At 47.0% G+C, this 22985-nt stretch overlaps 2 protein-coding genes across 7 annotated transcripts in view; one reads left to right on the top strand and one right to left on the bottom strand.

Moving 5' to 3' along the window:
- KLHL25 (kelch like family member 25) overlaps positions 1 to 12627 on the top strand; it is a 30993-nt gene extending 18366 nt beyond the window's left edge. Inside the window, exons 2-3 of one of the 2 annotated variants that reach the window (XR_013979225.1) lie at positions 3154 to 5096; positions 12100 to 12627. Coding sequence is in view for 1 of the 2 variants with exons in the window: in XM_080980399.1 (XP_080836525.1) it covers positions 3171 to 4940 (1770 nt within the window). In the remaining variant the exon portion in view is untranslated. The remainder of the gene's footprint in view (positions 1 to 3153; positions 5097 to 12099) is intronic. The other variant, XM_080980399.1, reaches the window with a different exon arrangement.
- Positions 12628 to 16495: 3868 nt separating this feature from the next.
- The window catches only part of AKAP13 (A-kinase anchoring protein 13), a 245430-nt gene continuing 238940 nt past the window's right edge, over positions 16496 to 22985 (bottom strand). For all 5 annotated transcript variants that reach the window (XM_080980205.1, XM_080980207.1, XM_080980208.1 and 2 more), the window contains 2 exons: positions 22227 to 22527; positions 16496 to 21124 (listed from right to left, as the gene is read on the bottom strand). In XM_080980205.1, the coding sequence (XP_080836331.1) occupies positions 21075 to 21124; positions 22227 to 22527 (351 nt within the window). In that variant the 3' untranslated portion in view covers positions 16496 to 21074. The remainder of the gene's footprint in view (positions 21125 to 22226; positions 22528 to 22985) is intronic.

Raw genomic sequence — 22985 nt, 5'->3', positions numbered from 1 at the left:
TTGAATATATTCTATATGGTAATTTATGGACCTAATAGGTATCTAAACCATTTGCACATAACAAAATATGTATTTTATCAAAGTAATTGTTGAACTGAAACCAGTGATATTTTAGGGAGGGAGCAGGCTAGCAGGCAGGGCCCATTACTTACATCATAGGAGCCTACACAACACAAAACACTGTTGCTGTATGTAGGTTTTATATTATTTGTTTTTAATCTTATATTTTGGAAATGTACATCCAGTTTTTTCCCCTTTAATATTTTTGGGGGCCCCCAAGAAAGTGGGGCCCTAAGCTATAGCTTGTTTAGCTTATATGTAAATCCGGCACTGAGCGCTACAATACCACTTTAGAAAGACATTTTTAAAAAAGGTAAAGGACCTCTGACAGTCAAGTCCAGTTGCGAACGACTCTGGTGTTGCAGTGCTCATCTTGCTTTACTGGCCGAGAGAGCCAACGTTTGTCTGCAGACAGTTTTTCTGGGTCATGTGGCCAGCATGACTAAGCCGCTTCTGGCGAACCAGAGCAGCACACGGAAACGCTGTTTACCTTCCCGCCGGAGCGGTACCTATTTATCTACTTTCACTTTGACATGCTTTCGAACTGCTAGGTTGGTGGGAGCTGGGACCGAGCAACGGGAGCTCACCCCGTCGCGGGGATTCAAACCACCGACCTTCCGATCGGCAAGCCCAGGGCTCCATGGTTTACACCACAGCACCACCCATGTCCCTGCTTAGAAAGTCATGGCTTTCCCCAAAGAATTATTTGTACCCTGGTTTTCTACACATAGGTCACCAAAGCATACTAAAATAGAAAATAAAAGATGCATACTAAAAAACATCTCTCCAAGCCTTGCTGTCTGAAATATTTTAGATGGCGCTTTCAGAGGCTGAACCTGTGTTACGTAGTGACTGGGAGTATTGAAGAAACCCAGCTTCAAATCCCTCATCTGTCCTAGTTCATAAGTTTATTGTTCTGGCCAAAGACCATGACACACAAGCCCCTCGTCAACCCTAGAACCTAACCTGGTGACCTTGGGACAAACAGTATTTCTGAGTCTGCCCTTCCTCACAAGGTTGTTGCAAGGATTATGGGGTATATGTGAGGGGACTTTCTTTTGCGGAAGGGATATAGCTCTGTGGTAGTGTCTCCAGCATCTCCAAGTAGGTCTGGGAAAGTCTCCCTGCCTGAATTTCTGGAGAGCAGCTGTAGGTCAGTGTAGGCTCTACTGAGCTAGCTGGACTCATGGTCTAATTCACAATACAGCTTCCTATATTTCCATGTGTGCACCACCTTCAGTTTCTTGGAGACAGAGTGAGGTGAAAATACAATAACCTTGCGACCTTCCTATGGTTGCTTTCTAGATGGAGGACAATTTCAGTGGAGTAGCTTCAAGAGATGTAGCTGTCGATTTGCCAGCTGTTCATGGGGTTCCATTAACTCATGTTGTGTTAGCCTGAAGATTGTTATGCTATGGGTGTAGCTTGCCAAGAGATGCGAGACTGTCATACCCATACAAAAACACTCTAAATAACCATCTAGTTGGGCGGGCGGCTTTGGGAGTTATTTGTTTGTTTTAAACCAGTTGGTGGACAGGTAGGCCTACCCAATTCCCTGATGGGAGCTTAAACCTGTTTTTTTGCAAAGCGAATGAGTCTGGCAGAATTGGGAGCACGAGACTGTGCAGAAATACAGGCTCGAATCTCTGCACCCTGCTAATAGCCACCTATTTTATTTAGAAGCCAAACAGCCTGCCTGGAAATTGCAGTAATTTCTTCTGCAGTTAAAGCCAGCATGACCCAGGCTAAGCCAAGAACAGTGCAGCGCCCTTTCCTCTGAAAATACTGTTCCCTTGACCAGGCTTACGAGTGCTTGTCTGCATGCATAGATTTATTTTTCTTCAATGTCCTTTGGGAGAATGGTGTGAAATTTTCATTTATTTTCATATTTCTTTTTTTAAAAAAAGAGAATGATTGCTTGCGAAATGAATCCCTCCTGACACCCCACGGTTCATGTACAGTTAGAATTGAGAAAATTATGTTAACAGGATTTTTCAGTGTTTGGATTGCAAAACTGAGCAGAGCACATGTCAAAAGGGTGCAGTCTCTGATTTATTAACTGCTGGAAATCAGTGTGGAATTAAAATCAAGAATATAATACAGTGAAAATAATAACAATAAATTTAATAGCAAGGATGATGAATAATAAACCTTTATTTGAAACACTCTCGAGTATTCCATTCGTTTCCTAGTTGGAATCTTTGCAGCCACCCTGTTAATTTAAGTCAGTATTGTGATCCCCCATATTGCAGATGAGGGGATTGAGGTTTAGAGAGTAAATAACTAGCCAAACAGGGCAATCCTATGACGAGATCTACTGAGATAAGCAGTTTAGGCTGCACTGGATCTCCAGCTCACAAGCTTATTCCTAGTTCAGCTGGACTTAAGGCCCCAACCAGGGCTGGCTTACCCATGAGGCAACCGCCTCAGGTGGCAGGATTCACAGGACAGCAGACCCTGATGCAGATTTTTATTCGGCTCTTGTTCATGATGTAGATAGCTGCTTTTCATTGATGTCACTGTTGGATCTGAAGAAGTGTGCATGCACACGAAAAACTTATACCCAGAACAAACTTAGTTGGTCTCTAAGGTGCTGCTGGACAAGTTTTTAATTTTTTTATTTATTTTGACTGTTGGAGATGGATTTAGTCATTTTCCTAGGTGCTCACCCTCAGCACCTCATAACTGGAGGCATACTTCCACGGAAACAAAATGTTGCGTTTAACTGTTTGGGGCAATATGCAATACATGTTTCTGGCTCATTTTCTTGAATGGCTCTTGGCAGCGTACAAAATGTGTGTCCCCCACCCCCTTTATCCTCACAACAACTTTGTGAGGCAGTCTAGACACTGTGACTCGTACAACGTTGTCTGCTGAATTTTCCAGCTGAGGATGGGCTTGAAACTGGGTCTCCCTACTGTTAGTTGAACTTCCTAACCACTATTGCACATTGTGTCTTGATAGCCCATGCTCCATGATTCTTGGTTTTTGTAGAGGTGGGCCTGCATTGCTGATCTCGGGTGAGAAAAAGCAATAGGTGCCAATCTGTTCATTCCTCTGAAACTCAGAATTTCTATGTTCATTTTCCTACAGATAGGAGTCCAGTAGTCATGTCCGTCAGCGTCCATGAAAACCGCAAATCCCGAACGAGCACTGGTTCAATGAACATCTTGCTGTTCCACAAAGCCTCCCATCCAGACTGTGTCCTGTCTCACCTCAACACCATGAGGAAGCACTGCAAGTTCACTGATGTCACCCTCTGGGCCGGGAATAAGTCCTTTCCATGCCACCGGGCTGTGCTTGCTGCTGCCAGCAGGTACTTCGAAGCCATGTTTAGCAACGGCCTTCGCGAGAGCTTGGGCGACAAGGTGAATTTCGACGATAGCCTGCACCCAGAGGTGTTGGAGCTGCTGTTGGACTATGCTTACTCCTCCAAGATCATAATCAACGAGGAGAATGCAGAGTCCCTCCTGGAAGCCGGGGACATGTTGCAGTTCCAGGACATCAGGGATGCAGCTGCCGAGTTCCTTGAGAAGAACCTGCACCCTTCCAACTGTCTGGGCATGATGGTCCTTTCAGATGCTCACCAGTGCAAGAGGCTCTATGAGCTTTCTTGGAGGATGTGCTTGGTCAACTTTGAGACAGTCCACAGAAATGAAGATTTCAATAACCTCTCCAAGGACACCCTGCTGGACTTGATTTCCAGTGACGAGCTGGAAATTGAGGATGAGGAGAAGGTCTTCAAGGCAGTCATGCAGTGGGTGAAGCATGACTTGGACAAGAGAAAGTCTTTCCTCCCGGAGATGTTGAAGCACGTGCGACTGGCCTTGCTGCCTTCCGAGTGCCTGAAGGAAGCCATGACCTACGAGGAGCTGATCACGGCGGAAGACCAGAACAAGCAAATCATGGATGAAGCTCTTTGGTGCAAAAAGAAGATCTTGCAGAACGATGGGGTGGTCACCAGCCCCTGTGCCAGGCCTCGGAAGGCTGGGCACACTTTGCTCATCTTAGGGGGCCAGACGTTTATGTGTGACAAGGTTTACCAAGTAGACCACAAGGCGAAAGAGATCATCCCCAAAGCCGACCTCCCCAGCCCTCGAAAAGAGTTCAGCGCCTGCGCCATTGGCTGCAAAGTCTACATCACTGGAGGCAGGGGCTCCGAAAACGGGGTCTCCAAGGATGTCTGGGTCTACGACACAGTGAACGAGGAGTGGTCCAAAGCTGCCCCAATGCTTATCGCTCGGTTTGGACATGGGTCAGCCGAACTGGAAAACTGCCTCTACGTCGTCGGTGGACACACCGCGGTGGCCGGGGTTTTCCCAGCTTCTCCTTCCGTTTCACTGAAGCAGGTGGAGAAGTACGACCCTCTCGCCAACAAATGGACCATGGTGGCCCCTCTGAGGGACGGCGTCAGCAACGCGGCCGTCGTCAGTGCGAGGCTGAAGCTCTACGTCTTTGGAGGGACCAGCATCCACCGCGACATGGTGTCCAAAGTCCAGTGCTACGACCCGCTGGAGAACCGGTGGACCATCAAAGCCCAGTGCCCCCAGCCCTGGCGCTACACGGCGGGCGCCGTCCTGGGTAGCCAGATCTTTATCATGGGTGGAGACACGGAGTACACGGCGGCCTCCGCCTACCGCTTTGACTGCGAAACGGACCAGTGGACGCGGATTGGGGACATGACGGCCAAGCGGATGTCCTGCCACGCTTTGGCCTCTGGGAACAAGCTTTATGTGGTGGGTGGCTACTTTGGGACCCAGAGGTGCAAGACGCTGGATTGTTACGACCCGACCTCAGACACCTGGAACTGCATTACCACTGTGCCTTACTCTCTCATCCCAACAGCGTTTGTTAGCACTTGGAAACACTTACCGGCTTGAGGCACACAGTCTGCAGGAGAGAACTGAGGAGCTTGAGGAGGTAAGGTATCTTAACGGAAGTTTCTGCTGATGCCTGCAGATTCCTCTTTTGCATGGACTTCTAGACAGGAACCCCAGAAGCTTAACAAATATAAAAGATGTGACAACCCTGCAAAGGTGTGTATTTTGATGGCGTCTTTGCTCTGGTACCATGACAAACATTTATTTATTTATTTGAGTTTTGTTGTTTTAAGAAAAATTATACAGGCCTTCAACTTTTCTAGGGTGAGTTTATAAAAGCAACAACTAGAGACTTTTTTGTGGGGTGGATGGGAACTGTGCTGAAAGCATTCCAAGCAGAAATAAAAATGCCTTAGTGATTGCCAGCTCTTGAGGGGGTTACACTTCTTTGCTGTGGCTTGAGGCTCAGTTGGCGTGTTGCCACAGAGCACGTTCCATCAGCTTCGGCTGGTAGCCCAGCTGCACACCTACCTATCTGGACAGGGATAGCCTAACTTCTGTTGTCTGGTAACATCTAGGGCTGAGTCTACACACGGGAAAACCCCGCTATAAATAAGTCAGAAAAGAAAAGAAAAACGCTATGGAAACTTGTGTAGATTTTTTTTTTTTTACCCTCCAGTACCATCTAGTGTTGCATGTTTATAACGCATTCAAAACGTGGTTTCTTTCCCAGTGTAGCTGAGCCCCGAGTTGGATTAATGCAACACATTGCATGTTAGGCTGCCACTGAAGATGGTTCATAAACTTCAGCCGGTTCAGAATTCAGCAGCCGGGTTACTCACCTAGGCAAGATGTTTTGAGCATAGGACGCCACTCCTGGCCCAGCTGCACTGGCTGCCAAGTGGTACCTGGGCCCAATTCAAAGTGCTCGTTTTGACTTACAAAGCCTTAAATAGACCAGAACTGCCTTCCATCAAGGACTGTCATATGAATCAACCACATCAACGAGCTTGAGAAGGCCTGGTTAAGCTTGCTGTCCTCTTTGGGGTTCTAACACAGAAAGAAGAGGTCTGCTCTGCCATGAAGCAGCTGCTTGCTGCTGCTATGGGACTGACCTGTGTTTCCCCCAGTTCCAGCCTCCAGTCCTTTCACACCCCATTGCTGCTGCCCCTTCCCACTCCCTCCCCTCCATGCCGCACTGCCTGACAACTGACACAGCCACTTCAGCATCTAATTAACTGCCGCTTAGCTATTAAATACTGCTGCAGAATGCATTGAGGAGTCCATCTTTTCTCCAGATCGGGTTACAGGGCTTCCCCTTAAGAGCTGCTTTCACACCGGAGATTAATTTTATGGGCCTGCCATGCAGCTGCGTCCCACGTAGTGAAGGGCCAGGATGCTTGTATCAGCAGCAGCTGAGGATAATGGCTGGTGGTTTTCTTCCCCATAAGAAAAAGACCCAAGCTTTCGCCATTCTTAACAGAAAGAGGTTTTCACCAGGATAGCTGTTTCAGCTGGGTATAAGTTGTCACAAAATGCTGTCACATACCAATACATATTAGTTTGTAATTATCCTTTCCTTCTGTCCCTGCACTGTCCCTCAATAACAATAACATCACGTCCCAGAATGGGAAGTCTCCTGAACAGCAAACTACCAATGTTTTCAAGCCACCTTCAAGGGAATAAAGGTAAAGGTAAAGGGACCCCTGACCATTAGGTCCAGTTGTGACCTACTCTGGGGTTGCGGCGCTCATCTCGCTTTATTGGCCGAGGGAGCCGGCATACAGCTTCCGGGTCATGTGGCCAGCATGACTAAGCCGCTTCTGGCAAACCAGAGCAGCTCATGGAATCACCGTTTACCTTCCCACCGGAGCGGTACCTATTTATCTACTTGCACTTTGACGTGCTTTTGAACTGCTAGGTAGGCAAGAGCAGGGACCGAGCAATGGGAGCTCACTCCATCGCGGGGATTCGAACCGCTGACCTTCTGATCGGCAAGTCCTAGGCTCTGTGGTTTAACCCATAGCACCAGGGGATACTCTGCCCTAAAAGGGTTGAGAATGACATAGTTTTACACCTTAAATGTTTGGGCCAGATTTTACTGGGGATTTCAGGCTACCTCTGCTGACAAACAGGTTCTTGGGCTTTTTATAAGCAAAACTGTTGTGTCCCCAATGTGCTCTGTAGTTTAGCAGCAAAACCTGTGCCAAAGAGCAGTGAAAAATCAAAGTTGAAACAGCTGGAAAAACAGTGATGAAGTGTTTGCTGAAATATACACTTCTGTTTCTTTACCGTTTACATGTATATACATGCACACACATACCTTTAACGTCAGTGATGGGGAAACCTTTGGCCCTTTAGATGTTGCTTGACACCAACTCCCATCAGCCCCAGCGAGTGCAGTCAGCGTTCATCCATGATGGAGTTGCAGTCTAGCAAGACAGGAAGGGCCCAGATTCTCTTCCTTCCGCAGTATGTTTTCACAAACAGAGCTTGTCCCCTGCAATTAGTACTGGGGCAGGAATGATATTGGCAGAGTCAGATAGGATGCCTCTGCCTTTTTTTGCAAAGGACAGGGCCTCCATTTCAAAGCAAGATGTTGTTGTGAAAAGATATGCAACTCTTAAATCACACTTTCTCAATAAAGGGACCTCCACCGGTTTTCAGACTACGACTCTCATCAGACCTGGCCAGGAGCTGATGGGAGTCATAGTTGAAAACATCTGGACGTCACCAGGCTGGGAAGGTTGTCCTAACCTTTCAAGATCTTACTTGGAGGCTTGTAAATCTGAGCCAGAGATGAGCAGCAAGCTCCCTGCTGGAGGTTCTTGCTGAACTCTGCAGAAAACTGTGGTGGGGACAGATTGGAGTTTTCAAACTTCTGCCTTAACTGGCATTCTCCCTGACAAATTGGCTTCCTAAGGGCTTGGGTTCCTTGTAGTACCAGCAAGCATTCATCCGTTCAACTTCTCCCTACCTTCTGTCCTCAAAGAGCTGCTGCATGAATTGGATCAGCACTTGCCAGTACCCCCAGAAGCCTGTCCTCTCTCTTCTTTAGAAGTGATTTAAAACAAAACAAAGAGAGACTGGAATAATCTATGATGATATTGACAAATTGAACCATTGCCCCTGTAATGTATATACATAATAATGTTGGCTATAAAGGAGGAATGTGACATGGATTGCCTTTCCCCGGTGTTAATCGCATTAGATCATATTTCAGAATGAATTCTCGTTTGCTGACCAGAACGTCGTGTGACACTAATTTATTGCGCAGGCAATAATTCTGTGGATTAACTCTGATTAACATTGTGAAAGTAAAGCCCAGATATGCTTTCCAAACACAGCATGATGTCCTAGATTTCTGTGCTGTAAACTGGCTGCTAGTGCTCCATAGAAATGGATTTCAGGTTATATTGGCTCACCATCCCACTGCTGTCCTCAATGCTCACATGATTACCTCCAACCAAATCTTCCATTTACATATATTTAATGCTGTATTGTTTTTAACACTCGATTGGGAGCTGCCCAGAGTAGCTGGGGAAACTCAGCCAGATGGGTGGGGTATAAATAATAAATTATTATTATTATTACAATAAAACTCTCCTTTTCGCTTGTTGTTTTACTATGTAAAAACCACAGCCTAAACGAGCGTTCCCCAACCTGGTGCCCTCCACATGTTTTGCAGGTGACCTCAATTCCAATCGGTGGGAGCAGATGGGAGTTGCAGGTTAAAATATCTGGAAGGCACCAGGTTAGCAAAGGTTGGCCTCAAATACCAGTTGCCAAACTAATACGATTTTGTTGGCCTAGCTTGGAAGAAGAGTGAGGCTGTGGTGCTGAACTTCTGGCTCCTTTGCCAATCAACCCATTTACAGTTAAGCAACCCATGGGCCTCAGGGAGTTCAAACACCACGAGTAATTAATTATAGACGGCTCCCCGTGACTCATCTGCTATGAAAAGCTGCCAGCCGTGAAACTCTGCAAGAAGCTGACTGCTTGGCAAGTGAGGTACTCTGGCATTTCCAGTTCATTTGGCACATTTCTGCATTTGGATCTGCCCAAGATCCAACCACACAACTCACCTGCTTCCTCCCTCCCTCCCTCCATTTGTAGAAATCTTGTTTTTCTCCTCTGGGGCTGTAAAAGCAAGCAACCTGCTTAATGTACCAACTTGTGTTCCATCTGATTCCATTCCCTGCATGAAAAGCCCAGCTGGATCAAACCAAAGGTTCATCCAGCCCAATATCCTGTTCTCACAGTGGCCAGTGCTTATGGGAAGCATGCAAACAGGACTCTAACCACTTGTGGTTTCCAGCAATTATAATAATAAAATAATGATGGTGTTGATGATGATAATTTATACCCCACCCATCTGGCTGGGTTTCCCCAGCCACTCTGGGTGGCTTCCAGCAAAATATTAAAATACAATAATTCATCAAACATTAAAAACTTCCCTAAACAGGGCTGTCTTTAGATGTCTTCTAAAAGTCAGGTAGTTGTTTATTTCCTTGTCATCTGAAGGGAGGGCATTCCACAGGGTGGGTGCCACTACCAAGAAGGCCCTCTGCCTGGTTCCCTGTAACTTTGCTTCTCACAGGGAGGGAGCCGCCAGAAGGCCCTTGGTGCTGGACCTCAGTGTCTGGGCTGAACGATGGAGGTGGAGATGCTCCTTCAGGTATACTGGTTTGCCAAAGCATACTGCATCTGACAGAGGAAACTCTCCAGGGTTTCAGGCCGGGAATATTCCCAGTCTTACCTGGAGATGCTGGGGATTGAACCTGGGACCCTGTGCATGCAAAGCAGAAGCTCTACCACTGAGCTACAGCCCTTCCCCATCTAGTATCCATTGAGAGCCTCCAGCAGTCCTCACCTAGATGGAGGGGGATCTTGTGTTACTCAGTTCTTTGGCTGTCAGGGACTTCAACGTGTGTGATTGACAGCTCTCGGCATCCCAGATTTCCTTTCCCTTTCCATCCATTTTAGGCTCCCTTTGTCTTGCATCCTCTTCCTTTTCTAGACTCCTCCTTTTCTACCCTTCCTCACCTGCTCTACTCCTTGGTAGCTTCCACACAAGCTCATCCAACAAAGAGCCAAAGGGCCTTTAGTTTTAGAGCAGTTCGGCTAACAAAATCTAGAGCCCCGTCCTCCTCTGACATCAGAGCAGTTCAGCCAATCGTCACCTCAACATTCCTCAGCTGCTGCGAATCCACGTCGTTGGGCTTGAGGTGCATTGCCTCGCAAGGAGGAATTAACTGGATTGTCCTCTGTAACCTGGCTGGGAGAAGACTGGCTACAGAAAACGGGCTGGTTCTGCCGAGCAGATGGTTGTCTCCAGAGCCTGTTTATCAAGCCAAGCTGGGTGGGAGTGGTTGCCTTTTGGAAACAAGGTGTTGTGCAAACCAAGCTCTAGCCAAGCCTGGATTGAAATCATAGGTACGACACAAGCACCAGCACAGAGCACTCTTACGCAGTAATAAGAAAAAAAGGGCAACCCCACTCGTTCCTAACATGATGGTCCTGTGCCCAGCATCTTGGGTAGGGGTTTCTGAATACTCCAGGGAACTCTCCAGGTATGCAGAAGATATATTCGTTTGCATTTAAAAAAACCCAAATAAACTCCCAATGGTCTGATGAGGACTAGGAGCATATAATCCCCCGCAGAAGCCACAGAATATACAGCATTCAACCCCATCTGCACGGTGCACTTAAAGCAGTATCCTTCCACTTTAAATAGTCATGGCTTCCCTCAAAGAATCCTGGGAACTGTAGTTTGTCATGGGTGCTGCGAGTGCTTAGGAGGCAACCCCCCCATTCGCCCCACACTTAACAATTCCCAGGGTTCCCCAGGAAGAGGAATTGGTTGTTAAACCACACTCCGAATTGTACTTCTTTGAAGGGAATAGGGGTCTTCTCACAACTCTCAGTACCCTTCGCAAACTTACTAAGTCACTCAAACAGTTCATATCAACGGCATGTTGCCAGCTTTTTGATTTGAAAGATTCTGGCCCCCTCAGCCCAGTGACTCTGAGCATGTGCAAAATGAAGTTATGCTGACTGGAACAAGAGAAGTTTTAGTTTGTTAGAACTAAACAAACTAAATGGATGGGGGGGGGGGGCGTTGTTAGCAAAAACAAAATTTACTGAACTTGCATTCAGCTCTTCTGCCTGTGCTTAAGGCGGCAAACACCCCAGACACAACACACACAAGTAAAATGACAAGACGTATAATTAAAAACATGAAAAAGAGTAGCACTTGGCGTAAAATACAGGTCCTGAAGCAACATAGTCCTGAAAATCTAAATGCTGTGACAAAGAGTTAGGCCTCACAGTAACTTCTGAAACAGTGATGGGAAATTTGTGGTCTTCCAGATGTTTTTACCCTGCTGGCTGGGGATGATGGGAGCTGGAGTCCATCAACATCTGGAGGGCCACAGGTCACCCATCCCTGAGATATAACAACAACAACAACAACAACAACAACAATAATAATAATATTTATAAACCCCCCCAATCCGGCTGGGTTTCCCCAGCTACTCTGGGTGGCTCCCAACAGAAAAAAACAGAATAAAACATCAAATTAACCCCTAAGAAGGGAAGGGAGCAGGGGCCTTTAAGTTGCACATCCAGAGTTTGCACCTGAAAAGCAGACTGAGCTGGCCAACAGGGCACCTGGTCAGAGTCCTCCTTAAATGGGCATTTCCATTTATATTATAGTAATTATTTCCAAAGGTTTGTCCATGGCTAAAAAATGAGTACATTTAATGCAAATCCCCGTGGTCTTCTGACAACTTCTTTTGGATATACATAAGGCGCCACCCTAGCGACGGGACTCAGTTGCTATGCAGTTCTAATCTCTGGACACAAGATGGAGGGCTAGCTCTGGACTGGTGCCATTTTGCTTCGCAGAGGGCAGCTCAGTTTGCTGGTGCTCAAATTGCCAGCTGCTGCGCTGACACATGAGATCAGATAGCTGGGAGAAGGAAAGCAAATAGTCCCACTGTTGGTAGGTGACTGGGAGGCGGACTGAGAGAATGAGGATTGGGCAGTCCATTTCTCTGAGGTGGTTCCTGCAAGCTTTAGTTTATTGTCCAAAAAGCCTTTCTGGAAACAAGAGGCCTCCCCCATCCGGGTGTCCTCCAGATACTTTGGACTCAAGGGAGCACATAAGTAGTTGTGGGGTCAGGTTATTAATGTGTTATTCCCTCTCTCCCCACAGATAGCGACACTGAATTTGTATGTCAGTAGTGATACTGGAATCTGCACAAGTGGCTACTGGCTTTGCTGTCTACTGCCTCCCACAGGGCTCATTCCTCTCGCTGCCTCAGTATGGGGAGGGATGTCAGGCTGCTCCAAGAAGTATGGATGGATGGATTGATGGGGAGCCTGAGCAAATCATATTGGTTCACTCAAAGGTAAAGGGAGCTACACACTGTGGACATCCTTCGATGGCGGCAGCTTTGCCAGCGTCACACGGGTGCCATATTGGCATCGGCTGGGTTTGGAAGAGAGCCCAGTAAGGGAAGGGACTGAAAAGCCTCAGCATCTTTCTTCAGACAAAGGAAGCCTTTCGAGGACTTCAGAAACTCGTCTCTCGGCTGCACCACATGAATGAAGCACAGGCACCTCTGCAAGGGCTAGATTTGCGTTGAGTCGTTTTGGAAAAAAGAAACACATCTTCCTTTGTACTACTTTGATGGTTCCCCAGGAGTTCTGACAATTTTAATAAAAGTTCTTTGGGAAGCTGTCTGCTTTGGACGGGGCCGCTTCTTTTTGAAGTACACCTGATGTAGGGATAATGACAGGGCTAGTGAAACGGTAATTACAAACACACTGTTCCCTGGTATAGTACAGCCTGCAAAACACCGCTGCAGAAACGAACGAAGCAAAGCAACACTGGCAAAAGCAAGGTTGGGTGGGAAGAGGGACAAATACTGAGGCCCTGCTGCAGAACCTGGGAGGGTTAGAGTTAAGCCCTTGTACATAGGCAACCTCTGTGGGCACAGGGGCATCCTTGAGCTCTTCCCCTGGTGCCCACAACGCCTCATTGTCCCTGCCAGGACCTCCTTCAGCACCCATGAAATATGCCCTCAAAAATACACAGCTCACGATTTGGCTCTCCCTACTCTGTTCCTGTTTGCACCGGCACTCAGCCTATCATGCATTAAATGTGCCCACATTTCACCAGATGCCAGGATTGGGCACCCGCCCTTTCTTCCATAGAGGTCAAATAGCTTCTCTGTGAGTGAGCGTAGTCTAGCTCCTTTTTCCTATTGATGGGACGACTGCACCCTTTCGTCCTCTGGTCTGCTCCTTTAGGTGTGGCTTCCATTTTATATTATGCCACACACTCTACAACAGGGGTCAGCAAACTTTTCCAGCCATGGGCCAGTCCACCATCAGACCATGTAGTGGGCCAGACTATATTTTGAAAAATAATAATGAACAAATTCCTATGCCCCACAAATAACCCAGAGATGCATTTTAAATAAAAGCACACATTCTACTTGTGTAAAAACACGCTAGTTCCCGGTCCGTTTGCAGGCCGGATTGAGAAGCCGATTGGGCCGCATCCTGCCCCCGGGCCTTAGGTTGCCTACCCCTGCTCTACAATAGCCATTTTGTCATTGGTACCCCCTACAAATGTCACTCAAGTGTCCCACTCCTGTGCTGCAAAGATGGGAGCCTGTGTCATGTAGCTGGGCTAGGATGGAGTAGGAAAGGGACCCGGGTTCAAATCTCTCCTCGGCTCTGAAGTTTACTGGGAAAACCTGGACCGTCTCTCAGCTTCACCTACCTTACAAAGTTGTGAGGACAACATGGGGATGGGAGTGGGGGGGAAACCATTTATATCACCTAAGATTCCTGGATCTCTTGGATCCCCTCTCTGTTCTCTGTTCCTCTTCTATGGAGCTACTTCTGCACTCCGCTCTTTGTAATTATTTATTTTATACAAACACATTATTATTCTTTTAAAAGAAACACCCTAAATCTGAAGAGGTAGTTTAAATTATGCAAAGGAATTCAAACACATGCAAACATATTTAATTTCCAAGATTCTGCATGCAAAGATTAACATTCCTCTGCAAAGAATTTAAGCAAGCACCTATGTGTTTGGGGTTTTGTTTTGTTTTTATGATCGTACAAAACACAAGATAAATAAATACATTTATTTATATGTCACTGAATGCTCAAATAGGCTCCTAAGCAGTTTACAAATCAGATAATTGCACAGGTAAAATAATTCAAAAAGGAGACTTGGGTGCATTGCAAAAGACAAACAACAGATTCACATTTTGGGTCTTTTAAAGCTAGTTTTTCTCTTCTCCCTTGAAAGGCCCTGGCAGGGAGAAGGTTGGGGGAAGGGGGTGTTACTGGATCACTTTGGAGGACAAAAGAATGAGAAGTCATTTGTTCCTCTTTAATCTTTAGACTGGTGTTGGCCCAAAAATCCAATTCAGAGGCGATTGGCAAAAGCAAGAGTAGCCCCCCACAGTCTGTTGCTAAGGGATTAAGTAGGAGGGGGGGCACAAAAGAGCCTTTGCGATAGCTGAATAATAAGGTTCAGCCTGAGGGACATTTTGGTTAATGCTTTGGGGAGGGGGAAAGAAACGCTGCATGCTAATACCCAGCCCCAGATTTATTCTCCAGGCTGAAAACAAAGAGCATTTTGTAAACAATGATGGGTTGTCTGCCTTTCAGGGTCAACTGCTTACCCCTTTCTCATGCCCCAAGTCCAGGTTGACTGAAAAGAGGGATCAATCTTTGGCATCCTTCCTGGGACATGAGTATAGCAGAGTATGGCCATCTTGTCCTGTCAGATCAGCCTGCTCAAATTTATCTCCCATGATGCACAGAAGCGTGAGATGGCCACTGCTGTACTAGGCCCCATTTGCAACATACAGTGGTACCTCGGGTTACATACGCTTCAGGTTACAGACTCCGCTAACCCAGAAGTAGTACTTCAGGTTAAGAACTTTGCTTCAGGATAAGAACAGAAATCGGGCTCTGGTGGCGCGGTAGCAGCAGGAGGCCCCATTAGCTAAAGTGGTGCTTCAGGTTAAGAACAGTTTCAGGTTCAGACCAGACCTCCGGAACGAGTTACCCCGAGTTACCACTGTACACTGAAAACACAATGAGACTACTTCAATAGACATTGCCAGCACACCCCCCCCCCCCAGCCTGGCAAATAATCCTGGAAACTAGTTAGTTAAGAGTGCTGGCATGTTATGCGACACCAAGAATACTGACCGTGGAGGCCCCAAATCAGGACATCATATGAGTCTCATTAGTTACAGAGTAAAAGTGAGATTCGTAATAAAAAGATGAATATTACCAGCAGTGAAAATTCATAGCCCAAGCCTATTAGTCTCCAATTTTGCCAGCTCATTACCAAGCAGCAGTGAGAAGAAGGGCTGCAAATTCATCGATTTCAAGGTTTGCTCTGTGCGCTGGGTTTCTAAAGTATGAACGTCCTACGCTGTGCAAGAATTACACGGAAAAGCGGAGGACAAAATGGCGTTGTCCACGCTCATTTTTTCCCTTTTATCAGGGTCCATTAGAAGAAGCAAATCTAGGGACTGACTGCCTCGCGAAACAACCACGTGAATCCCAAGTTGAGCAACTTGTGGCACGGTCACAACCAAAGCAGCTGTCATTTCCAGCAAACCCAACAGCCGCCTGCTTGAACTAATAATCCCGTCTTCACGCTGCCAGCATTCTTCGTGTCCTCGGCTCTCCTAGGCAAAGGTGATACGCTCCACCACTGGCTCCCTTCCATCGACAAAAAGAGGCCTCTAAAACCCAGCTCAAGGGGTTAACCCAGGTTACACACACAAACACACACACACACACACACACACACACACACACACACAGTACAAGGGAAAGGAGTGAAGCATTAGAGTGGAACTAAGCCAAGAGCTCAGCATAAGGAAAGCCCTGCTGGTTTAGATCAAAGGCCCAGCAGCCTATTCTCACAGCAGCCAACCTCTGGGAAACCCAACAAGAAGAGCAAAAACCCCACATTTGTGATCCCCAGAGACTGGTATTCAGACACAGTCCAGAACCAGATGCACTGATGAACCTAAGGCAGTTTCCTATGGCCTAAAGCACTCTTCCAGTGGGGAGTTGTTGTGGTCCATAAGGACATATGAAGAGCCCTACTACAACACACCCAAGGCCCATCTCATCCAGCCCCCCGTTCCCACAGCAGCCAAGCAGAGGCCCGGAGGCAATGCTTTTATTTTTGGTTGAAGAAATGAGGTGCCCGTACTCTTTGATAAAGGTGCTGTAGGTGCCAGCACAAAATGGCCACCAATGACAGCCCGTCCCCCCTGGCCACGGTGAAGACAAGATTCTGGTCTAGATGGACATTTGGGCCTCATCCAGCAGGCCTCTTGTTATGTTCTTTATTTCTTCCTTACCCAGAGCCTCATGAAGGCATCCCTACCACCCTCACTGTGGGCACATACATTTTCCTTCCTCTCTTCCTTTGCTGCATGGGAAGAAAATGAAGTATCCAATCCAGGCGTTCAAAGGAAGGGCTTTGAAAATTTCCATTCAACGCAGTTTGATTTGACATGAACAAACAAACACACGCAGGCAGGCAGAAATTCATCAGACTTAAAACCAAGATTTATTTAGAGGGGAGGGGGAAACGACTTTACAAGAAATTGCTCTCATTAATTAATAAGGAAGGCAGATAAATAAAAGCTATTACAAAAATCTGATTTTTTTTCTTCTTTTTTTGCAAATTACAAGGGGGGGGAGCTTTGTAAAATTTTACAATCAGTAACCTACTTTTTACATAATTACAAATTAACATATAGCAGTTTAGGTTGTTGGTGTGTGTTTTTTACCCTCTTCACTGTTGTATGTTTCTATTTTTAAAGTGTGTTTTTTAAACATTACTTTCAACCAGAAATATGAAACAGGTACCCTTATACAAGCCTAGATAGTGGGGCAGGTGGGAGAGAGAGAGAGAGAAAAAGTCCAAATGAGCAGACAACATCATTATAATACATTTTTTCTGGCAAGTATGCAAATGTACTCGTTCACTGTCAGAAAGGAATTCTCATACCTTTATTTTAACCATATATAATTCAGCTTTCCCCAACCTGGTGGCCTTGAGATGCTTTGGGTCACAACAACTCCCACTGGAAGGAACCAGGTTGAGGAAAGCTGAACCAGAGAATAATTGAATAGAAACAACCTTTAAACACCTACAGATTTTATTTAAATACACAAATGCATCTCCTTTTTTTTTTTTTTTACATGTATGTAACACCGGACTCCTCTCTGTGTGAAGAAAAAGAACAATGGAGGCAGACTTTTGGAAACTTTTCTTTTTCTAAAATGTTACCACATGAAATGGCATTCCATTTTGCTCCCAGCCTCTGGTGCCTCTCGGCATCCATGCAATGACCCACGGACATTAATAATACTAGATTAAACCATTCGTCTTGAGCTTTAAAACTGAGCTGCATTGCTAAAGGGGAAACTATATAGACACTGTGGATTGTGGTCCTTTGCATGGATGAAAACCGGATTGTAAAGCACGGACGGGGAAGGGGATGGAGGGTAGAAGGCTGAGCAGCAACAGCTAGTCTGCTATAATTAAATAAAGTTGGAGACAATAGTTTTTGAGAGGAATGAAGGTGGTTCCAGGCAGGCTCTGCTTTCTGTGTCCTATACATGCTCATTTTCTCTCACTGCCACCTCTGGACAAACAGCTTAAGGAAAAAAAGTTACCCCAGCCTGCAAAAACTCATTTAGCAGCACCGAAAATGGGATGAGCATATCCAATGTGAGAAGTGATCTGCCTTCAACCTGCCTTTAGATCTCTGAAACGTGGCGAAGAGACACTGGGTTTTAGAGGTTGTTCCCTAGCAGTGGTCAATTGCATTCAATGCTCTACAGGTTATTTTTTTAATTTATCGATTTAATATTTACAGAAGCAAAAAAACCCCACTTTGGGCTTGACAAAACAGCTCAGTAAACGTTTCTCTCTTCTTCTTTTTAAATCCAGATCTCTTTCAAACAAACAGAAAGATTTATTTATTTTTATGGCAAGCCCAGCTTGCAGTCAAGAGAACAAACAACAACAACAACAAAATAATTAAAGTAACAACAATAATAAAAAGTAGACCTCCACAGCTGCCTCCTGCTGCGCTTTTGGAGAGTGAATTGCTTAGAGAGCTTTCAGACTCAGCCAGGCTGAGGGAGGTTCTCCATTGCTGGCCAGGACAGACCCGACGTACCTGCCGCGGTCCCAGCACTGAAGGCTTGTTAAAGAGTTTTCTCTGTTTTTCCGCGCAAGATTCTTGCATGGAAAAAAAACCAACACAAATCCTGAGACGCTCTAAAGGGAGAAGGCATCAGGACAATAGTGCAAACCTTTCGTTAAAAAATAAGTTTGAAACGTGGCAGGAAAAGGAAGCTTTCAAAATGCTTCAGGGATTTGGCGGGGCAGAGGCAAGGCGAGAGAGAGAGAGCACTATTGGTGCCCTTTTCTCCAGTCTACAGGAGTAATCTATGGGAAGTCTATAGTATTTAAAAATATCATAACAGGGGACCTTACATCATCCCTTGGCATCACCACATAAGGAACTTACTTTGCCAGCTTGTTCCACAATTCTTTTTGCATTGGCACAAGGTGCTAGGGAGAAAGTCCTTTCACACACCAACTCCAAATTTTTTTCCACTGCGGCTGCATCCCTCTCTGCCCTGCTGCCTTCTTCCTCCCAGTGCAATGAAGGATGCAGTTTAATCTCTTCACCCACTCAGGGTCACCGCTTGCTTTGCAGAAGGAAAAACAGCTTTCTGAGATTCCATACAGAAAGCACCAATCTCACAGGATGCATTTCTGAACCTGATAAAGCATCACCTGTACAGGAATCAGCAAGTGCACCCATTAAGTGTGACTGGTGGAGCAACGCCAAATAGTCAAGAAGTCATTGGATCTGGCCTGACTCACTATGCTTGTATTCGCCAGAGTGAAGGACGCTCAGTCTGCGACTCAAACACTGGAGTATGCATGGCTAGAAGAATTAACTCGAGTCCAAAAAGAAAAGAAGGAAGAACTATGCACCAAACCCTCCTAAAGGCTGAGCCACCCAATCATATAAAAGCTGGGAAACTTGCCATGAATGGATTCTCCCAACCCACTGGGTTCAAGTTGCAAAGGGAATTGTCAAAGGTTCACCCATATCACATGGTGCTCAGTCAGAGAAACAAATCCAAGTATTTTCATATGTTATAAGGAACCATTTTATCAGTGGGGGGGGGGGGGCATTATTTATCTCTTCCACCTCAAAATGATGGTCTGCACTGACGCAACCTGTGATGCCAGATTTGGAACTTGGCAATTCTTAAAGGTGGCAAAACTGTGGCCCTCTAGGGGTTGTCTGACCAAAACTTCCATCAGCCCTGACCATTTGGCTGTGCAGGCAGGGGGCTGATGGGAGTTGGAGTCCTACTGCAATTGGAAGGCCACAGCGTTCGCTCACCCGCCAAGTTCCCCTTACCAAATGAGGAATGTTCAGAAGCTACAATGGACTCCGCTATGGATGGAAATGAAAGGCCATTGCACTTCTGCTTATATGGCTCATTTCCCACCCAAGTTGCTGCCAGTTGAACACCCTTCAAAATGGCTATGAAGGTAGCACATCTAGCAAAGAGATGAACCAGCAAATTTGGAGAAAATCAGAAAGCAGAAAGCCAAGGGAAGAGAAATAAGAATTTGGGCTGCTGTTGGTTTTGCCTCTAACCATCTCTTGGGCAAAAGCAGTCTGTGATCTCTATGGTGAATTAGTGGCTTTCTAGTTGAAACTACTATTAATACTGAAGGCTGAGATGGGAGAGCTGCATTCTGGGAAAGGAGGTGTTCTTGGGCCAGGGAGTCAGGCCTTCCCTCGTGCTCATTTCAAAAGGGACTTGATGAGTAGTTGTGATTTAAACACTGGCCTGTTGCGGCTTTCCTGAAGTGGCTTCTGAAGAAGGGATGGGAAACATGTGGCTCTTAAGACGTTGTTGGACTACAGCTCCCATCAGCCTCAGCCAGCATGGCCAGCAGTCAGGGATGATGGGAACTGGAGTCCAGCAACTTCTCAAGAGCCACAGATTCCCCTTCCCTGTCCCTAAAACATACACTCCATCTCTCTCAATTTTCAAAGATTGTCTGTTCATATTTCATTCCGACTTGGTAGCCTCAAATCCATTCTTACACTTTTGCTTCTATCAAGCAGAAGATGCCTGATACTGTCCCTGGAACTGTGAACCAGCCAAGTGCCTCCAGTATTCCCACAATGCACCTGTGTGTGGATCCTGCGGCACGACTTACTCTGTGTGCAAACAGGTCCTCAGAGCCTCTCTAATGGGAAACCACCTTCCTAATTGAGTTGGCCAATTTGCCGCTACAGGCCTTGAATCCATTCCCCAACACACAGATGGATATTTTGGGGGAGAAGGTGTTTTTGCCAGTGGAAGAAGCACTAGAACAGAGTGCCAACAAGTAAAGAGATATTTAATATCAACACAGTCCCTGAACAGTTTCAGCTAAACCTTTAGGGAAGAGCTAAGCTCAGCCAGCTTTTTTCTGTACAGAATTAAAGCATACCCCAACGGATATACAGCTACATTTTCTATATTTATATTTATATTTATATATAAGTGTATATACAGTACTATCTATATATATGGCAATGTAGAAAACATTGCATTAAAGAGCCCCATGCTTTTGCTATAGAGGGCGATGGTTTTTGGTGGACTTCCCCAATAGAAGATCAGCCAAGCTGCCACCCAGGATGCACTTTTTTCCCAATCTTTGGAGATGAAAACAGAAGCAGGGAGTGTCTGTCTTAACAGCCAGCATTGCATACAGAATGGATGCTTTTCTTTTCCTTTCAGAGAGACACGTGCAGCCAAAACCAAGCCCGCCCAGTCTGGCCACACCCAGAGTCCGAAGCTTTTGCCTCCCCTGCTGCCTTTTACAAGGTAATGGATCCAGGACACGGGCAGAACCAGCAGTTGGGAGAAGGCTGCAAACTGTAGGCACGCAGGTGGGTTTGCGCTGCAAGGACAATTCAGTTCAAGGCAGACAAGAGTCGCTGCTGCATCTGCCCTGCGCTGGGGAGTGCTCTGCAGGGCACAGCACGGGGCAGCCTCATCCTTGCAGGAGGTGGAACAGTGGGGTCAGCAGAAGATTTCCTCGCCCTCCGGTGCTGCTTCTGGCGACTGAGCCTCTGGACAAGGGAAGGAAATAACAAGCAAACGACATCAGGACCATGCAGAAGGGGCACGTATTTCCTGCTCTCCCTGCTCATAGCTGTGAAGACCTTAATGCCCAAATTAAATATTCCAAACGCAACCTTGAAGGTGCTCCTGACCTGCTTTCAACCCCACCACTGGGTATCGCAACAAATCTTTCCTTGGGCAACAAACCTGCGCCTTCAAAGCAGGCAGTAGTGACAGGCTGTTGTAGCGGCAGATTTCTGATTCCCTTTCCAAGACACGTCAGGAGCTACAGAGGAACCAATCCTCTCCTGCCTGCACCGGAGGAAAGAACTGCAAGCAGTTCACATCAGGGATGGTGCACCCAAATCCTAGCCCTGAGAATCATATGACCCTGGCAGTGGAGGAGCTTCATGCTCCAGCACCGGGGGGCGGAGAGCAGGCGGGGACAGCGTGCATCCTGGGGGCGGGGCACGCTGCCTGCGGGGGCGGTGGACCCAGCGCGGGGGGGGGGGGTTTAGCCACAATGGCACCCTGCCAGGATCGCTCTGCCGGGGGCGGTGCGCTCCCCCCGCACTCCTCTTCCTCCGCCAGTGGACCCTGGAGAAGATTGCCTGCATCGTTTAAAAGGCACCTCTTCCCCTTCCCCACTTCTTATTTCTTCTAAGTGTCCAAACAGGGCTTGCCTGCTGCTGCCTCTTCCTTCCCTGCTCCACATAGTTGCTTCCTTTCCAGGTGTGAGGGCTGGTCCATTATGGCAAATGGGGCGCTGCCCCACTAATCTCAGTCTGCCCAGAGCCAGTGCCCCACTTGTCTGCCTTCTTTCTTACAACCGGCTCAGGGGGTAACTATGGCTGTTTGCTTCCTCCTCCTCAAGTCTCAGTGTTGCCCTTGTATAACTTAGCAGGGAAGAGGAAGATGGGGACAAAGCTACAATTAATTGGCCCTGGCACCACCTACTGTTGGGCCTCCCAGCCTTCTGCCCTATCTGTCTCAATGGGCACCAGCAACCACTGCAGGTAAGCTGGTGGAAGGAGGTCTCATGTGTCTTAACTCCCTTGGCTCCAAGAGACATGAAGACATCTTAGCACGTAGAAAGAGCCCTTTGCTTACCGGCTGGCTGAGAACGGTGTCCTTTGCCCTTCTTCTTTTTCTCCTTCTTCTCCTTCGGCTTGGCCAAGCCAAACAGGCGGTTCTGCACCTGACCCTGTCCGTCAGCTGCCTTGTTGGCTTGGCTCAACGTCGTCGTGCCAAGCAGATGGAAAGCGCCTTTCTCCTTGTGCGTCCTTGTGAGGCTGTTCCTTTTGGGCGACGCAGACAGTTCTTTCTCCAAATGGCCCTGCTGCCTGGAAGACGAGTCGTCGGGCACGGGAAGGGAAGGTGTCCTGGTCATCTTGCCGTGCTGGTTGGAAAGCTGCAAGGCAGGAGGCAAAACAAGTGGTAGAAGTGAAACAGGTGTGGCAGCGGCGGCACCAGCAGTCCAGGCATCACACTGATAGGAGCAGTCCCTCCCTGCCATGAAAATAAAAGGCTGCCTACTGGATGTTTTAAGCCAGTGTGACACTGATTTGCAATGAGCAGTCTGCAGGTGATTTGGCTACGCAATCTGTTCCGCAACAATTTTCCACTAGGAAGAGATCACAGGATGGCCTGTGGGAAACTAAGCAGGGCCCAAGCACAAGAACACCCTCCTCTCCTGCTGTTTCCAGCAATTGATATTCAGAGGCATGACTACCTCCAGCTGTGAAGGCACAGCACTGCCATCTCGTCTAGCGGCAACTGATAGCCCTTCTCCCCCATGAATTTGTCTAATTCTCTTTCCAAGTCATCCAACTCGGTGGCCATCACTGCCTCCAGTGGGAGTGAGCTTCA

The sequence above is a fragment of the Podarcis pityusensis genome, assembly GCF_964106645.2.
Source record: "Podarcis pityusensis genome assembly, chromosome: 14".
Taxonomy (NCBI): Eukaryota; Metazoa; Chordata; class Lepidosauria; order Squamata; family Lacertidae; genus Podarcis; species Podarcis pityusensis.
The sequence above is the reverse complement of the archived record's forward strand: the minus strand, read 5'-3'. Positions and strand labels throughout refer to the sequence as shown.